Source organism: Schistocerca cancellata, chromosome 6 (genome assembly GCF_023864275.1).
Source record: "Schistocerca cancellata isolate TAMUIC-IGC-003103 chromosome 6, iqSchCanc2.1, whole genome shotgun sequence".
NCBI lineage: Eukaryota > Metazoa > Arthropoda > Insecta > Orthoptera > Acrididae > Schistocerca > Schistocerca cancellata.
Genome location: NC_064631.1, coordinates 187,157,929 through 187,175,627, shown reverse-complemented (window position 1 = coordinate 187,175,627; position 17,699 = coordinate 187,157,929). Strand labels below are relative to the sequence as shown.

The 17,699-nt window shown below is 40.2% G+C and overlaps 1 protein-coding gene across 1 annotated transcript in view; it reads left to right on the top strand.

The window, feature by feature from the left end:
• The first annotated feature begins 434 nt into the window (after positions 1-434).
• The window catches only part of LOC126088238 (uncharacterized), an 80,496-nt gene continuing 63,231 nt past the window's right edge, over positions 435-17,699 (top strand). Inside the window, exon 1 of the mRNA XM_049906367.1 lies at positions 435-590. Within this exon, the coding sequence (XP_049762324.1) occupies positions 435-590 (156 nt within the window). The remainder of the gene's footprint in view (positions 591-17,699) is intronic.

The following is a 17,699-nucleotide window of genomic DNA, read 5'->3' as shown; positions in this document are numbered from 1 at the left end:
TTCTTGGACTAGAACTGCTCGTTTAGCTTAACGCGTGTTTTGCAACTTGAACAGCTGAAGCAGCCAGTTAGGTTTCGTGTTTCGTTCGCTGAAAAATTCGTAACATCGTCCGTCGTTGACGCGGTTATCACCTGGCAATCTTCTCGGTGTCTGAGAAGGGACATTGTATTACGTAAAGTAAATGGACTGGAGTTCACTACGAGTCACTGAATTTAGAACCCCTTTTTACTAGCTGCTTATACGAAATTATCTCCCTATATTTGAATGAGCTGGCAGTGGGATTAATTGGCAGTGGTTTCAGTTTCTTGTTTATGCTTTATAGCTTGGTGCAGCCGGAAGAGTAATAAGCGCTGAATAATCTGTGATAGGTGAAATTCATACATGATCTGTTGTTAGATAATTCGTGTTAACAACGACTGGCGAGTGGAAGCCAAATGAGGGTAACTGTGGCAAATGCGAAGATACGAAAAGATGGGGAAGAGGCGTTCTGGGACACTGGAAACTCATCGTTTGTTTTCGCTGCTGGTTATGCATTTGCAAAACAAGAAAAAATTGACCCATTTGTGTTCGATGTAAATCATATAACTGATGTATGTGAAATGGTGTTTGCTGAAAATAATTCATCTTGGCAAGGACGTACGGAAAACTACAGGATAGCTTGGACATGCAACATTAAGCATTTGTCAGAAACTACCAGCTTCACTACAGTATGCTTAACACTTGTTTAATTGGGAAGGTAATGATGGACAAACGCTTGTCCTTGAGGCTCTTAACAATCAACACTTACCACTTGAAAGTACTAGAAAAAGGCTGAACTAAATAAGCTTCGAGCTCACTTAAGTACAGATGCCAGTTTTACTGAAGTGCAATCCGATTGAACAGCCAAATTGAAAAATCTACTCAATAATTATATCTGACATACTTAACTGCACGCTATGTTAAAATAAAATACACTTTCACATGCCACAAGCATCCCAATAAAATATACCTTACCAAGGTTTTCATTATTGCTATTATTTTGGTCACAAATTGCACATTCTCTGATTTATGAGCATTACAGTGTTTTTAAATTTGGTTTCCTCTTATCGGATAGTAGTCAGGATTCAGTACAATTCGAGATAAGAAGAAACATACTTTATCTTTTAAGTCCTTTTAATAGATAACATACAAAAACCTTACTTACACAGCATAAAGACGTTATTCATTTGTTTACCGTGCATTACTTGCTTAATTTGTTACAATGATCACATACAAATTTTTTCCATCCTTTCTTGGCAACGCCAGAACACAATTCCTGCACCCAACGGAGACATTTTGTGCAACAGATCCACTGTTTGCCACTTGTGTCCAATTTGTAAGCGTGATTGCACGGCACTACTCATTCGCACTGTCTTCGTCATCAGTGGAGCCGAGAGGAGCACAGTCATCCTGATATGATGAGGAAGATGAACAACGCTGCCTCTGGTTCCCTTTTTTCTGTCCTGTTGCAGGCGTTTTTAATGCTGCACCTGTTGACCTATCCGAAGATGAACGTTCTGACAGGGCTCTGGCTGATTTTGTGTTTGATGGACCTGGTTCAAACCTAGGCTTATCTGTCGGGCCTTGTAATTGCAACTTTCGTTCAAGCGATTTCTAGAAAGGCGAGTTAGTGATTGTACCGGCTTAAACCTGTGGGACGTGCTGTTGCATTTGTTTGACTAACTGTGGGAAGTGGATGCACATGGAAAGGTGAAACAACTTTTTCCGTTTGGCTGGGCTCCAGAGGTTCAGGATCATTGTCAGGAGTATTTTCATGCCCATGGACCAATTGGATAAAATCCAGTTCCGAAAAAAACATTTCTGTTAAAGGGGACGATGCCGCATTTTTTGAAACCATTCAGCGCACTCTGCGCACTTAGCATACGCCTTACCCATCAATTCCCCGACTTGATATGCGGTATCTGCCCTAAAGGTACTGTTAGACCTCAAAGACTATTTCTTAGCTGTAATATGTTTTGAATGGTCCCATGAAGGCTACATCTAATGGCTGGAGTTTGTGTGTTGTGTGAGGTGGTAGACACACGATTATTACACCATGTTTCCGAGCTAGTTCAATCACGTCAATGTTCCTCGTGTGGGAGTAATGCCCATCCAATATCAGTAGCTATAACTGGGCTGTCCGCAGATTTCTTGCTTGTAAACTGTAAAAAGTACTTGAAACAATCTGTAAAAATATGGAGCTGAATCCATCTTGAGGGACGACAGCTTGCAATTGTTCCTGGAGGACAGCAGTTCAACAATTCCACTTTCATGTTTTTACGAGGGAAGACGATCAGCGGCGGAACAAACACGCTAGCTGCACTCATGCAAGTTACCAGTGTCATCAGGGATCCTCTTTCTTGTGATGACAAACATCCTACCTGCTTTTTGTCCTTTAAACTAATATCATTTGTACATCGATTTTGGACAACGGCTATTCCAGTTTCATCTACTTTAAACACTTTGGCAGCATTGAAACCGATCTTTTCTAGCTCAGGTTCGAGAAGGTCGAAAAAGGAATCAACTGTTTGCTTCGAAAAACCTTTAGCTCTAGCCAAAGAAACGGACTCTGGTCTTCTTAAACTAAGACAGGGATGACGCTTTATAAAATTTCTGGGCCATTTTTTCCCGCAGCCCCTCTTGAAAGCGCTAATGGATGTTCTCACTGCTAATTGGAAAGCATGTTGCCTTACGTCACATGACCGAAACCCAATATACCTACTTTCCAATATTTTACAACAACGTACCAATTCTTCCTACAAGTAATTTCCTAACTCACAAGATTTTCCTGGTTTTTTGTTAACGAAACTTTCAACATTTTAAGTTTTTTTCTTTGCATAGTCTTCTATGGTTGATTTGGGAACGTGGTAGGTATTTGCTGCTTTCAAATACACACATTTATTCTCTCTAGAGGCATTTACTGCGTCTAACATTGCTTGTGGGTCCCACTGCTTCCTTTTCTTTACTGGTTTCGACAATGACATCTAGAAAATAAATGTAACGCAAGTAAAAAGAAAAAAACCTAGCTAGCTATCAGATATCCAATAATTAGAACCCTCCCACTATCCGATAAAAGGAACCGACGCTTGAAAGGAAAGACCGGCGTATAAAAAAGACAGCATTTAACGGACACAGTATTTTGAACTATTGTTCAGAAGTTGAAACTATAAGGTTTCCTACTATATATAACATAAAACCATATACACTTACATTTAGTCGGTGTCTACAGAATATTTCCGAACTTCGAATTCACTCAGGCAACCACTTCATTAGAAAGCGCGCTTCGTACTGCGGCAAAACACAAAATGGCGTCTCACCCAACCAATACGTAACAGTTCCTGCTACCTCCGACAGAGTGCAGCCGTTACTTGATTAGAAACCTTACTATCCGATAAGTGGGAACTATCTGATAATCTGGAATTCTCCCCTATTACAGAAGAACCACCACTTGCATGAGAAAAAATGCTACCGTACTGAAAGAAAATGCATTTGTACTAGCCATATTATTGCAATGCCTGATTCCACAGAAATTATATACATAAATTATATAAAAATAATTTTAAACAATCAGATTTACTCTATTATTTATTTATTTTTTATCGTATGGAAAGACACAAGCAGTTTACGGCAATATTTACACAATACAAAAGAAATATTTATACATGACAAACGGAATGTACAAGAGTTATGGTCACTAGTTATATCACAAACTGATGTCCAGAGAGTCTATCCAATCCAGTGCTGTTAGCGAGGCGTTGATTATGTCACCCCAGCTTCCATTAAAACATCTATTGGAACGTTTCTCCACAATGTGTTCAACAGACTGTTCTGTTGCACATCGGGGAGTCTGGGAGGCCCAATTTGTACGTGAAGGACTTAGTTCTTCCATGTCCACATCGGATTCTGTTCAGCACACACCAGGTTATTCTACGTAATTGAAAGCCTGGTATGCATGTAGGGTCTTCGAGGCCACGGCGAAGTATGCTGGTGTCGTTTTTCCATATCTACTTCCACACATCTTCAATCTTGATTCGTTGGGGTTCTCGAGCTGTCCAGAAGGATTTTCTTGATTTGAGACGCGTGCGGGGTGGACTGAGCACTATTTCCTGGCGGGTAGCCTCTGGGGAAGTTTTACGTTATTAATCTTTTACCGTTCCCAGGTTGCTGCTTCTTGTCGTCTCAAATGTGGTGGGGCGATGCTACTGAGAGCAAACAGACAAGACAGTGGGGCTGGTCTCAGGCTGCCCGTTACAATTCTCGTGGCATCATTCAGCTGAACTTCAATCTTAATGGCGTGCACACTCCTGTGCCAGACAGGTGCCAATATTCAGCCACAGGGTATACGAGATGCAAGGCCACTGTAAGGAGAATGTCAGACTGTGCACCCCAGGAAGTTCCAGCTATCTTCTGGATAATGTTGTTCCTGGTTTTAGCTTTTCTGCTAGTAATGTGAGGTGAGTCCTGTATGTAAGTGATCGGTCCAGTGTGATTCCAAGATATTAGGATGAGGGTTGTTTTTGACTTATGTGTTACAGTAGGTGACATTTAGTGGCTGGTTTGTTCTGTCTTCTTGTTTCACAAGTAGTCTCAGAAGTGCCTAGAAATACAAGGTAAATTGCATATTACAGTGAGTAGCTGTAAAATGCTGTAGATTTATTGCAAAGTAGTTTTCGGTTTTGCATGTCTGTTGCAAATTTTGTTTTAATGACGAGATTTTAAGAACACTCAAGTGTGTAAAATGTAGATTGTTTATCTTGAACTGTTGTCAGGTTATTTTTAATTGATAAAAATTTCAGCCCAACCAAGCGAATCATAACTGTAACTTTATTAACGTTTTGAGACCGAACTGGCAGATGCCACTGCGCATGAAGAACTCAGTGAATCTTTCTTAAAAGACATCATAGTCACCGTTGACTATATGAAATATTTAGTATTACGATTGCAATTTAGGTCTTAGGGCCATTTTCAAGTAACACTGCAAAAGTTACCTAAACACAAAAAACTACAAAAACGAAGCACAGGGTGTATCAAAAGGCAGCCTTTGACTGCGAGAGTCCCACAAGATCCGATGAGTAGGACACTTATTACATCGTAAAATGTTGTTAAATATCTGGTGTATTGTCAATGTTACCATCGTCCTAATAATCTATCACAAATAAAAGCTCAGGCGCACTGACAACATGTGGAGCTAACTCTGTTGACGTCAAAATACATTCACTAAAGATACTTTTAGGCTTTATATCGTAAAGTCTTTTCATCTGTCGACATTATACAGCTTTCTAAATAGTGCTATGATTGTAAGGGGCAGTAGGACAGGTTTGGAATATTTATTTATAACATAATAGAGAGTAATACATGTGTTATCTGTGAAAAAGCTTAAGTGCTCGTAAATGAGATGAAGACAGAGCTCTCATATATAATACTTTGTGTGCGTACACATTTTACAAATATGAACGGCGTAAAACGCCCACCAGCAATACAATTCACTGTGCAGCACCACAAATTGGGACAAACCATCACAATGCCTCGGCACAAATACAGGATGCATCCTTCAACCAGGCTCTATTATAGCAAACAAGACTTAGTAAATATGTATACTATTCCATCGAAATTCCTTAAAATATTTTCAATAAGTGTTCAAAAATAACTGTACAGTTCTATGCATCACTGTTGAAGTAGATTGGTACAATAAATAACATTCTTCGGATACAATGAAATGTCGAGGCTACATTTCATTTATAAAATATACAAAAATAAAATACATTGGAATATACTTTTCTTCCCTCGCTGTAATCCATAAAACCCGGTATTACCGATAAGATTGGTTGCTTATGATTTAAGACAAAACTGGTCAGATACATCACATAAACATTGGCGATCCTACAATACATAAAATAAGAGAATATATACATTGCAAGTGGTAACGGATACAAAACTGAGTGCCTTCCAAAACACAAATGGTGTCCCATAGGCCCCTAGTAGCCTTAAACAAAAATTGAATGGCTGCTTCTGTCTCACTCACCACATCTGGTGTGACATCAACTAGGTGAAGAACTGTAGCACGCAAACTGGCCACTAAGTCCGTAACACTCCCCTCAATCGACGGGCGCCTTATCGCCAACTCATAAACAAGAAGGTCCATCCTCAACAGACCGATCCCCGGGCACTGCCTGACCATCATTAAAATAGGTCACCTGAAACAATCAACAACCAAGACAACGTGGTGCAACACTAACAGAAATACAATTCAAATCACAAGTAACTGTAATGGGGATATCACAATCGTAACCACGCTCTGCCACCATTTGATACCAGGTTTGTAGATACTCAGAGAGCACACAGGATAAGGTTACGATTGTGGATTGGGCCGCAAACAGTTACTGTGAGTTGCGCGATCGAACACAAAACTTTACTTTTCTAAGAACCAGTTATTTACAAATTGCTTTAAAAGATCACAATTAGACCATACGGCCGAAGGCTTAGTTAAAACAAAACTTGAGATGCTTTCTGGGCTGAAGGCCCAAATCCACACCAAAACGAGAACAGCTGAAGGCCTGGCTTAGAAATCAAAAGTGATTAAAAAATAGAAGGTGAAATTAAAAAAAACGTGCAATTGAAAACAATTAGCGGCTGAAGGCCTACACTACACGTCTGAAGGACAACTATAATTAAAACACATTAATAAATAATTTTTTCTAACCAAGAAACTTCTTTTTAAACTTACAACTGGACAGCTGCAAGTCTAATTAACGTAATATTAACTTATTGCATGGTTGAAGGCCACAAACAAATTTAAAACAACGGCTGAAGGCTCAAGGACCGACAAACAATTTAAAATAAACCCCGTCCTTCTTATAAACAGTTTTCCTTTAAAGAATACACATGGTGCAAGGCGTTGTTAAAAGGGGTTAACGTAAATCGTCGGCTGAAGGCCACATGTAACACATCGAACAACTAATGGGTTAAGGCCTGGATTACAAACAATTTCAGATAGAACAAATTTTTGGGGAAAAAATGTTTTTCAAACATAAAAACAATCTTCAAAGTTTTAAATTATCACAGCTGAAGGCCTTAAAAAGAACTGAATAAATACACGACTGAAGGCCTCACACAATACTTCAGACTAAAATGAAATCACAATCTAAAACAAACAAAACAAGTGGTGCTCAGAAGTTTCCAAGGGTCAGCCTGAGAAGGTAGCTCAAATGTAAGGTGAGGTGAGACAGGCAGCCAAGAGGTGAAGTTAAATAATCGGATGGCAACCCAAACTAGGGATGGCCCAAGGACTGACCAACAATTTAACCAATTCCCTTCCGTCCGACCAATGGCACAATGATGGAAAATATCGGCCGAGGACGAAGATATGAAGAGCATTACGTCTTCAGAAATTGGCGGCGAAATACAGCTAAGGAACAATAACCACTCTAAGCAAAATATGAACCAAACAACTTAAATGGCTATCAAACTACACACTCTGCCGGACAACATCAACAGGATGAGGAAAGGCACACTGCAAGAAAACAACACTAATGACCAGGGCAGGTAACTGGGGCGGTAACGGCCACAGGGTATAAAATACCGCTGGTGCACTTCACTGGCAAGTAACAGTCAATTTAATAATTAATCACAATGTATGAAGACGGCTGCAAGATTTTGCCGACTCCAACACATCATATGTTGCTGCTAGCCCGAATGGCCCAGGGAGCAACAACCCGCAAATGAACGAAAAGGTGTCACAATAGTTGAGATTTCATAACAGGTTAACTGATCACTGAACTTCAGCGTCCAGGTTCCGTGGGCAACGAACTTCGTCGCTCTCGAAGCTAGCGCCTCACGATCCAACAGTGCGTGCACGCCGCCAACAGTCCCGGCCTGTCCTCACACTGCGGAGACTTCCTCGCTGCTCCATCCCAACCAACTGACTATGACACACACCACCACCACCCGGAAATACTAGCTGTCACACCAAAGATAGTTCGACAGTACTAATATCGATAACTGATCCTCCTGCCACTCAAGGAGGCTAGCCAGCAACATCGTTATTCCAGTAAGTAAGGAAGAAACAAGGCGTCACTCGATGTGACAAAATGCCGAAGAACAAACGGCACGAATGTGGGCCGCATACGGCTCACTCAGCTGCAGATTCTATTGTTGGGTACATCTATTAAATTTCACAACCATCTCTTTCCCCATTTCCTCATTGCAATTTACTAGTACGAAGAAATATCTACGACGACTGAATGAAAAGTAATGCCTCCACCTTAGTTAACTGGGTTTGGATGGGAATATTTTAGTAAATCAAATGCAGAAATAATCTTTAGAATATGATCTTTAATTTCAGTATTCACTTTTCCTCATAATCGACAGCCAATTGGACACATATCTGCCAACGATGAACAAGTATTCTGAAGCATTCAAGGAAGATGTAGACACACTGTTTCCGCAACGACAGTCTCACAGTTCTCCCAACATCTTCATTAGAAGCCAAAGATGTCCCCGCAGATCGTTTTTCATTATCGGGAACAGATGGGAGTCAGACGGTGCTAAATCTGGACTCTATGGAGGATGCCATACGGTGGTGAGATTCTGCCTCTGAAGGTCTGCTGTATTACGCATGTGAAGTGTGTGGTTTGGCATTGTCACCCTGCAGGAAAACATTTCCCTTTTCCTTTCGCACCCTTGTTAGCCATCCATTATATCAGAGTTCACAACGGTGTGATGTAACGCTCTGAATTTGTTGTTGTTCCACGATCAAGGAAACCAACATGGATAACACCATCTGCATCCCAGAACATTGTGGCCATGACTTTTCCAGCTGAGGGCTGCGTCTTGAGTTTCTTTTTCTGGGACGAATCTTTGTTTCGATATTCCATAGTCCGACGTTTCGTCTCCTGGTCGTAATGATGTACCCACGTTTCGTCTCCTGCCAGAAGGGAATGGAGAAAGGCGTCATCTTCATTCTCGTAACGCGAGAAGAGTTCTTAGCAAATTTCAAGACTGCGTGCGTTCATTTGAGGAGTCAGCATCCGGGTTACTCATCGTGCACAGATCTTTCGACAGCTAACAAAAGCAATAATGGGACCCACATGTTCTTGTGAAATGCCGATTGTGGTTGCAGTTTCTTTCTGAGTGATACGACGATCGTCCTGGATATATCGGTCAACATTTTGCTTGTGAAACTCGGTGGTTGCCGTCACAGGACATCCAACTCTTTATTTGTGATGCTTGTCAAATGTTCCCCCCTCAACATCTTTAAACTTACTCGACCTACGACGCACAGTACTCACATCAACACAATCACTATAAACTGCGTTCATCCTCTGATGAATCTCCTTTGGGATGACACCTTCTGTTGTCAAGAATTTAATGACTGCACGTTGCTTAAATCGCATTGACCGACCGTCAGTGCAGGGTTCCATACTTTACACTGTAACAACACCACCGCTCAATGCTAAGTCTTCCCGCCAACTGGAGCTGTAGAGAAGAGGCTACGGAACAAGCAAGTACCTACCGCGTATCAATGCTGCCAACTGTTGAAGAATTACGGAGGTGGAGGCAATAGTTTTCAGTCAACCCTAGTACTATAAGTGGGAATCTTACTCAAAATTTGTGGGCATTTGGTAATGAAATTGGCTTCTAAATGATCCATAAAAATCTCGGCCACAGTGCTCGATAAACTGTTTCCTATAGCAAGACTTCCTAGTTGAGTATCATATTTCCCATTAAAGGAAAATTATTTGAAAGATAAAGAAAACTCTAACACATCGACCAGTTCTATCATCTCACTCTGGCGATTTTTTTTTGAGTTTTAACAAATTACGCTTGGTAATATCTATTGTTCTAGAAACTCGTATGCTAGTGTATGGGTTCACAACATCCAAAGAGGTAAGTAAGCATTTTATGGAAGGACTAAATCTTTCGTCCTTTGTACCAAATGGTATGAGCTCGTCAAAGAAAAGCACCTCTCAAGAGTGTAAGCCTTTCAGAGTCTCTTATAGCTATTTAACCTATATGAAGGTGCAGTACAACTGTTCACAACTGGACGCACTGGATGAAACTCCTTGTGCAGCTTCACCTGTGATTTAAGTGTAGGTATACTTTGATTCATTGTGTGTTAACAGACAGTTGGTCTCATGGACAAAAGAAAAGTTATTAAAGTGCATCTCAATGGCCTCTTCGTCTCATAGCATTTTCACGCAAAATGCAGCTAAGTGAACTGAGAATTGTGAAAGTATATACTATAGTAGCTACTACTTATATAAAGCACTGCATATATTTTGTTAATTTTTAAATTGCAGTATTGGAAGTATTAAATGTTATGGAACAAAACATATAAGTGTCAGAAGAATCATAGTCAATATTGAAATCCATGACGCAAAAGAAGAATAAAAAGGATTCAGTAATAAAACACAAAGCTTCTGACATAAATTGTTATAGTCCTTTCACTCCAGTTCAAGAGCTACATAAAGCTTGTAAATACGGATTTCATGACGAACTTCAAAGTCTTCAAGGAATGTCACTGAAGGCAGCAGTATTGCAGACATTGAGACTAGCAGGTGCAGAGAAAAGTGAACGTATTCAGAGGCTGACCAAAACATTAACAGATTACCTAACTACAAACAATCTACTAGATGAAGATCTATCAGCCTTCCATAAACGTTGTAGCATAACATCTGCCTTAATGAAGGTAGCAGATGACCTGAAGCTTGCCATGGATGCACAAGAGGCAACTGTCATATGCTTCTCAGACTTCATAAAAGCCTTTGACGTCAACTACTACATTTTAGTTGCCAAACTCAGTAGCCTTAATTTCGAGCCAAGTGAAGTGTTGTTGTTTCGCTCATACCTGACGTCTCGTCAGCTAAGCGTCACTTCCGACGCCATAAAATCAGAACAGAGGCAGAAAGTATCAAGAATCAGGCATCCTCCAAGGTTCGGTGTTAGTCTTATATTATTTTCATTGTACGTAAGTAATGTATCATCAGTCTTACCCTTTTGCAAATATCTCGTGTGCGCTGAAGACATCCAGTTATATCAAGGTGCATAACCTGTAAATCTGAAGACAGCTATCGAGAATCTCAAGACAGATCTGTGTCCACAATCAAAACAGCTACAGTGCATAAGGTTAAAGCACAACCCATCCAAAACCCATGAGGTACTAATGGAAATTGTAGGCTCATTAGCCCGAAATATCGTGAACGCCTACAAACGTTAACCCTAAATGGGCCAAGTGTCAACTTCTCTCCTTCAATGAAGAGTCTAGGAGTAACAATAGATGAAAATCTAAAGTGGACTAAACTTGCAGCTGTAACATGAAAGAAGTCATCAGCATCTCTTCGTGCAGTACATAAATGTAAAAAGTTCTTTTCTCTTGACACGAAAAGAAACTTGTATAAACACTTACATTTCCAGTTTTTTATTACAGCGATGTTATCCTGCAAGCAATTTCTCAGGAAAGCTCACGGCGTCTAGGATTGGTAATCAATACCTGTGTTCGTTATATCTGCGATGTTGCACTCTTTGATAACATTTCACCGTCAGTTGCACTACTATCCTGGGTTTGTAGAGACAAATGCAGAGATTTTCATAACCTCTGACTTCTCTACTCTCTTATTAATCAACACTGTTCCTCATATCTCTACTCGACCTTAAAGCTCTTGTCTGAATAACACAGCAGAAACACTCATTCCCATCAGAGCAAAATCCTTTCTGTCCCACTCCATCGTTCAGCCACCTTCTCGTAGTTTTGTCGGTAGCAGGAAAGCGACTCTGAAACATCCACCCCATGCATTATATTACAGAAACAAATAACATTTCTAGGTTCAGAAAATAAGTGGTGACATGTTTACTAAATCAACAACAAGATCACCAATGTCCCTGCACGCACTGCTTACCTTTCTTCAATCCTTTTTCCAATCTGATTTTCGTTATTTCCGGTATCATTACCCAAAGCAGTTTCCTTAACATTCCTTTTCTCAGAACTCCCTATAACAGAGAACATCACTTTAGTATACCTGGATATTCATCTTATATCTACCACTATCATTATGGTTGTTAAATCACAGTTATTATGATTATCATTATTAAAATTATTTATATTATTATTATAAGTGGCTGTAGTTTCAGTTGTACAAGTAATGTATGTATTAACTTTGTTAGTTCATAGTTAGCATAATGTACTCTCACTACCACATCAGACTCTCACATTATTTTGATACTAATTGTCATATTAAACTTATTATTTCGTAGATAACTCTGTTGTTACAGATACCGTATGTGTGAAACCCTGGTCTGATGTAACAGAGGTCCTAATGGGCCTAATCAGATCAGATAAAATAAATAAATAAATGAAATATTATCAACTGTTTCTCTGATTTCATTCAGAACTAAGCCAATTACCTTTATTACACCTCTCTGTCAGGGATAAGGAAGGGAGTAGTTACCTATGGATAAGCTTAAAAGAAGTGAGCAAGGTGGGACAAATTGAGTATACTATGAGATATGTTGACCTGATGAAACATTGAATCATTTAGATAATATGTGCATGTTATGTGAAAATGATAGTGTAGTATCAACAAGACAAAATATTATTCCTATACCTGAGAGTCATCTGCGACGAGTAAAAGGAATTATTTATTTATTTATCGTTCAGCTACAGGCAAAGCGTGATACACTTACAAACATCAACATAAAAATTTAAATTAACATTAGCAATGATTTACAATAAAATTTTCAGGGTTTCCAGCCACAAAAGTGCTTGGTCACTTATCACATGTATGTCCATCAGATTTCCTCCCTTAAGTCCGTGTACGTCGCACTCAACTATATGCTGCATGGTTTGACTCTCTCCGCACTCACAATTGGGGTCCTGGGAGAAACCCGACTTTTTCAACAAATATCCGCACCGACCAACACCTGTCCGCAGACGATTTAGAGTTACCCACACTCTACGTTGGAGTTGGAAGCCTGGAACTCGTTGAGATGGGTCCTCAATAAGGAAACTGTTATTCACTTTGCTTTCCTGCCATTGCTGTTTCCACAGGTTATCGATATCAATCTGTTGTTTGAGTTCTTTCCAAAAGGGATTTCTTGACATCAATCTGTCAGGGGGAGGAGGTAGGTCCCTGAACTTTTCTTTGTACCTCTGGATTGCTCTTTCACGTCTAATCGAGGGTGGTTCGATATTGGCAAGGACGGGCAGCCAAGGTTTCGGGGTGGGTCTTACTGTTCCTGTTATGAGCCTCATTGTCTCGTTAAGTAGCACATCAATATATCTGACATGCCTACTGCGGGCCCAGACGGGTGCGCAATATTCCGCTACACTATACAGAAGTGCCAGTGCTGATGTGCGTAGAGTTTCAGTGGAACATCCCCAGGTTGTTCCTGCCAGTTTCATTATGATGTTATTTCTTGTTTTCATTTTTTGGGCGACTTCGTACAGGTGGCTCTTATATGTGAGAGTGCGATCTAGCTTAACACCCAGATATTTTGGCGTTCTATCGTTTTTCAACAATTTACCTTTTATTTGCACTTTTAGCTCACGATTTGCATCTTTGTTACACAAGTGCATTATTGATGCCACGGATTTAGTCGGATTTACTTTGAGGTGCCAGTTGTCATAATATTGTTGTAGTCGTTCCAGATCCCTGTTTAAAATTTCTTCCAGTTCTTCGAAAGTGTTGGCGTGAGCCGCGATAGCGATGTCATCTGCATACATAAAAGAACGAGATTCCAGGTTTGGGATGTCCGCTATGTATAAATTGAAAAGGCATGGAGCCAGCACAGACCCTTGGGGGAGACCATTTTGTAGTGTCCTGTAGCTGCTTGTTTTCCCATTCAGAGATACCTTGAATCTCCTGTTTATCAACATATTTCTGACTAGATCTATGATCTTCTTGCATTTCACGACTTTTGACAATTTATACAGTATCCCTTTTGTCCATACGGTGTCGTATGCTGAGGTGAGATCTAATAATACCATGCCCGTTTTCTTTTTGTTTTGGTAACCTCTTTCAATGAAAGTGGTTAGGGCGAGAACTTGGTCGCAGCAGTCTCTTCCTTTTCGAAAACCGCCTTGCTCTGGGGGAAGAGCAGCTTCTATTTTACTTTCTATTCTGCCTAGGATGACTCGTTCAAACAGCTTGTAAGTGGTGCACAATAAAGATATCGGTCTATAATCTTTAGCATTCTCTCCTGTTTTCCCTGGTTTCTGTATGGCTATGACTTGTGCGTTTTTCCATTGCTTTGGTAACCGGCTGGTATCTATGATATTAGAGAAAAGAGAAGACAGCCATACTCTTCCCTTTGGCCCGAGGTTCTTCAAGAATTCTGGAAGAAGGCCGTCACAGCCAGCTGCTTTACCAGGTAACATTTTCTTTAGTGCTATATTTATCTCTTCTTGTGTTACCCAGTTCGCTAAACCTGCTTCCTCCTCGCTTGCATCTAGCTCTTCGTTCATCAGTTGGTGAAGTTCTTTTTTCTTCGAGGCGGAGGCATGGATTCTGGATGTTTGTAGTATAGAAGAGCATATCTTGTTAGGGGTCATTTTATTATTGATGTTCCGTCCCTTGAATTGTGCTCCGCCAAGTTTCCTCAGTAGACTCCAGCTCTTCTGTGAGGAGTGCGTAAAGTCCATTTGTTCCATCCGCTTTTGCCATCTCTGTTTGCGTTCCTCGTCCATAGCTCTTATGAGCTGTTCTCCTAGTTCTGGATTCTCTGTTTTGTTGTATTCATCGAGTAGTTGTTCGCACTCCTTTGTCCAGCATGCGATGTATTCTTTCCGCGCTCCTCTTGGTATTGAGTTATGTGCCGCTTTGATAATTAACTTCGTAAATCTGTCGTAATTTTCTGGAATTGGGGGAATTCTGTTTACATTATTTTCAATGGTATCTTTAAACTTAACCCAGTTAGCCTTCCTGAGGTTCCAGCGGGCTATAGGGGGGCTCTTTATTACTGGTATCTGGATCCCAAGGTCTATAATAACTGGTCTGTGTTGGCTCCGAGGAATACGGCAGTACAGTTCTCTTGGACGGAAGTGCTATTCCAGTTTCTCCAGATGAGACAAAACAAAGATCGGGCGTTGATGTTGTGCCCCACGCTCCTGAACAGAAGGTGGGGGTATCTTTTGCATCGTATATTAATGTATAATTATTTATATCTGCCCAGTCTGCCAGCATGAGTCCTTCTTTGTCGCAAGACTGATAGCCCCATCTGGGGTGATGGGAGTTAAAATCGCCAATTATGACTGCAGGGTGTTGTGGGTTAGGTAAAACAGGTTGTTCCCATTTTTCTGAAGGTGGCTTGTACACGTTATACACAGTCATATCGTTTAGTTTGATTCCCACGGCAAATTCGTGGTGCATAGTTTCCTCAATATTATCAACCAGTTCTTTCTTGATCGGTGTTGCAATACCGTGTTTATTATGGGCTTTATAGCCCACAATTTCATAGCCTGGTATTAGAAGTCTGGAGATATTTTCTTCTGATAGATGTGTTTCCTGCAAGGTCAGCACATCAATTTTTTCTTCTGTTAGTAGCTTTGTGAGGATGTCTCCTTTTGTCCTCGTGTATCCTTCTATGTTAACTTGGCATATACGTATTCGTCCACGCACTTGGCTCCGGGGGGGAAACTGAGGCATTTGTCTCGCTCTCTTGCGTAACTTCGCCTGTGAGGGTCGGGAGGTATTACTACGTCCGGCCGCCGTTTGGTGGTGACATTTGCTTCTCGTGTCGCAGCTCGTTCTGAGCATTTCGATTTTCTTCTCGCAATGCGATCGTTGTGCGGCACGATACTGGGGGGGTAGGCCACGTCGAGGCTGTCACCATCTACCCCGTAAAAGGAATGAATACTGTATATCTAGACTAGATACTTCTGAAAAGCGAGTGGTGAACATATTAATTAATTAAGAGAACACATTTATTTTTGCATCAGCATAAAGCACACTAATCATTTGACTGAAGTAAGATTGAAATATTAATGACTCAAATCATATTGAGGAACAAATTTTTTGTGATTAAGAAATATCCAAAGGCTTCAGTTGCATATGCTATATTAACAAATGCAGTTATAAACGAATATTATTGAAGTAAAACAAAATGGTAAAGTGATTTAATTTAATGATCACCTAGGCTCTTAAGAAGCAAATAACAGAAAACGCACACTATATCACAAGTTCGCTGCTGTAGTGAATTGTTATAAGCAGAACAAGAGATTTGGTTATGACAAATTAACGAAGCAATGAAGTAATAGTTACTTACAGAGGTGGCAACAGAAAATGGTGCCGTTAGTACATTATCTCGTGGTCAGAATGAAGACTATCAAGTATGAACAATGGTATGGTACTGTAGTGAAAATTTATTATGTGATGTATGTTTTGCCAATGTGACTTGTGTTGGTGATTGCAGACAAGGGATAGCCCTGCAACGGCATTCTTGAGGTATTTCGAAAATTTGTTAGGTGACAGGTAAGTTGGACAAAGTGAACGAAGTTGTAACTGTGGAGATTTTTTCAGATGATGTGTAACTCATCCAATTAATTAATAGAGCTTGAGGTATTACGGTATAAAGCAATATGGTGTTCGCCAATGTGCACTGAGCAAAGTGTTTTGGGCTGATCAGTTTTGTTCGGGAGTCGAGTGACCATGTTGGGGTGGGGCAGTTGCATGGTATAGTTGTAGGCAGGGGTTGCATGATTAACATCTTGGTTGCACGCTGTACACATAATTGTCTTAATGAATCGGGTCTCCGTGTGCAGTTCGGAGTGGGTTGTAAATAGGAAATTTATTTAGATATGTGACTGTGATTTATGTCAAAAATTTCATGAACAAGCATTCTTACTGTTATGTACTGGAACTGTGACATCGTAAGTTTCATCAAGAAACTATACCACTTGTTATCAATATTATAGCTTTCAGTGCTGCGTGTGTCTTTTATAAGAATAATGCTATTGGCATCCATCTTTGAGTTTTGTCCTCTCGTTGTTAACACAGCGAGCTTTATCCTAGTCATTAGAAAGCTTCCTACAGTCTTTCATCAAGAAACGCGAAACTATGACTTGAATGCTGCTTCTGCACTGCGAAATCTGTGGAAGACATCAAACGTGTGTTCTGTTTTGTTGTGCCATGGCACATCTAGACCCGACACACTTTCTGCATCCGTGTTAGAAATGTGGACTGGTGCTACAATCTGTAGTAACAAAAAGGAGGACACGTAAAGGAAGCAAGTTACACTGAACATTGACTACTGTTTCTGTTTAGTTGTAAAAGCTAAATATTTGAAAAAAGCGCGTATCTGCGTATTGTTTCATCACTGTATTATTCTTCTGTCCTTTTATTTTAAAATATAGTATATTGGCTGTCCTGCATTGTTCTTGGTATTAGAATACCACATTTCGTCTGGATTTAGGTACACCGATGTATTACAACGTTTAACAAGTTCTGTAGATGATGGAAAGTTTCAGTTTGAGAATATTCAAAATCTCTTTCATATTCTTACATACTAGTCTGTTTACGTTACCAGTGGAAAATCTATTTGACTCCCCTAATTCTATGTTGTGGAGTTTAGAATTTGTAGGTAATTTCTGCTGACTGCTTTGTAGCATGCTGAGCTCAGTGTTGGTGGCATGTCTCGAGTTAGCACATTTGTTCGGATTGCTGCGCGATCGCTATGTGCAAATTCCCGTC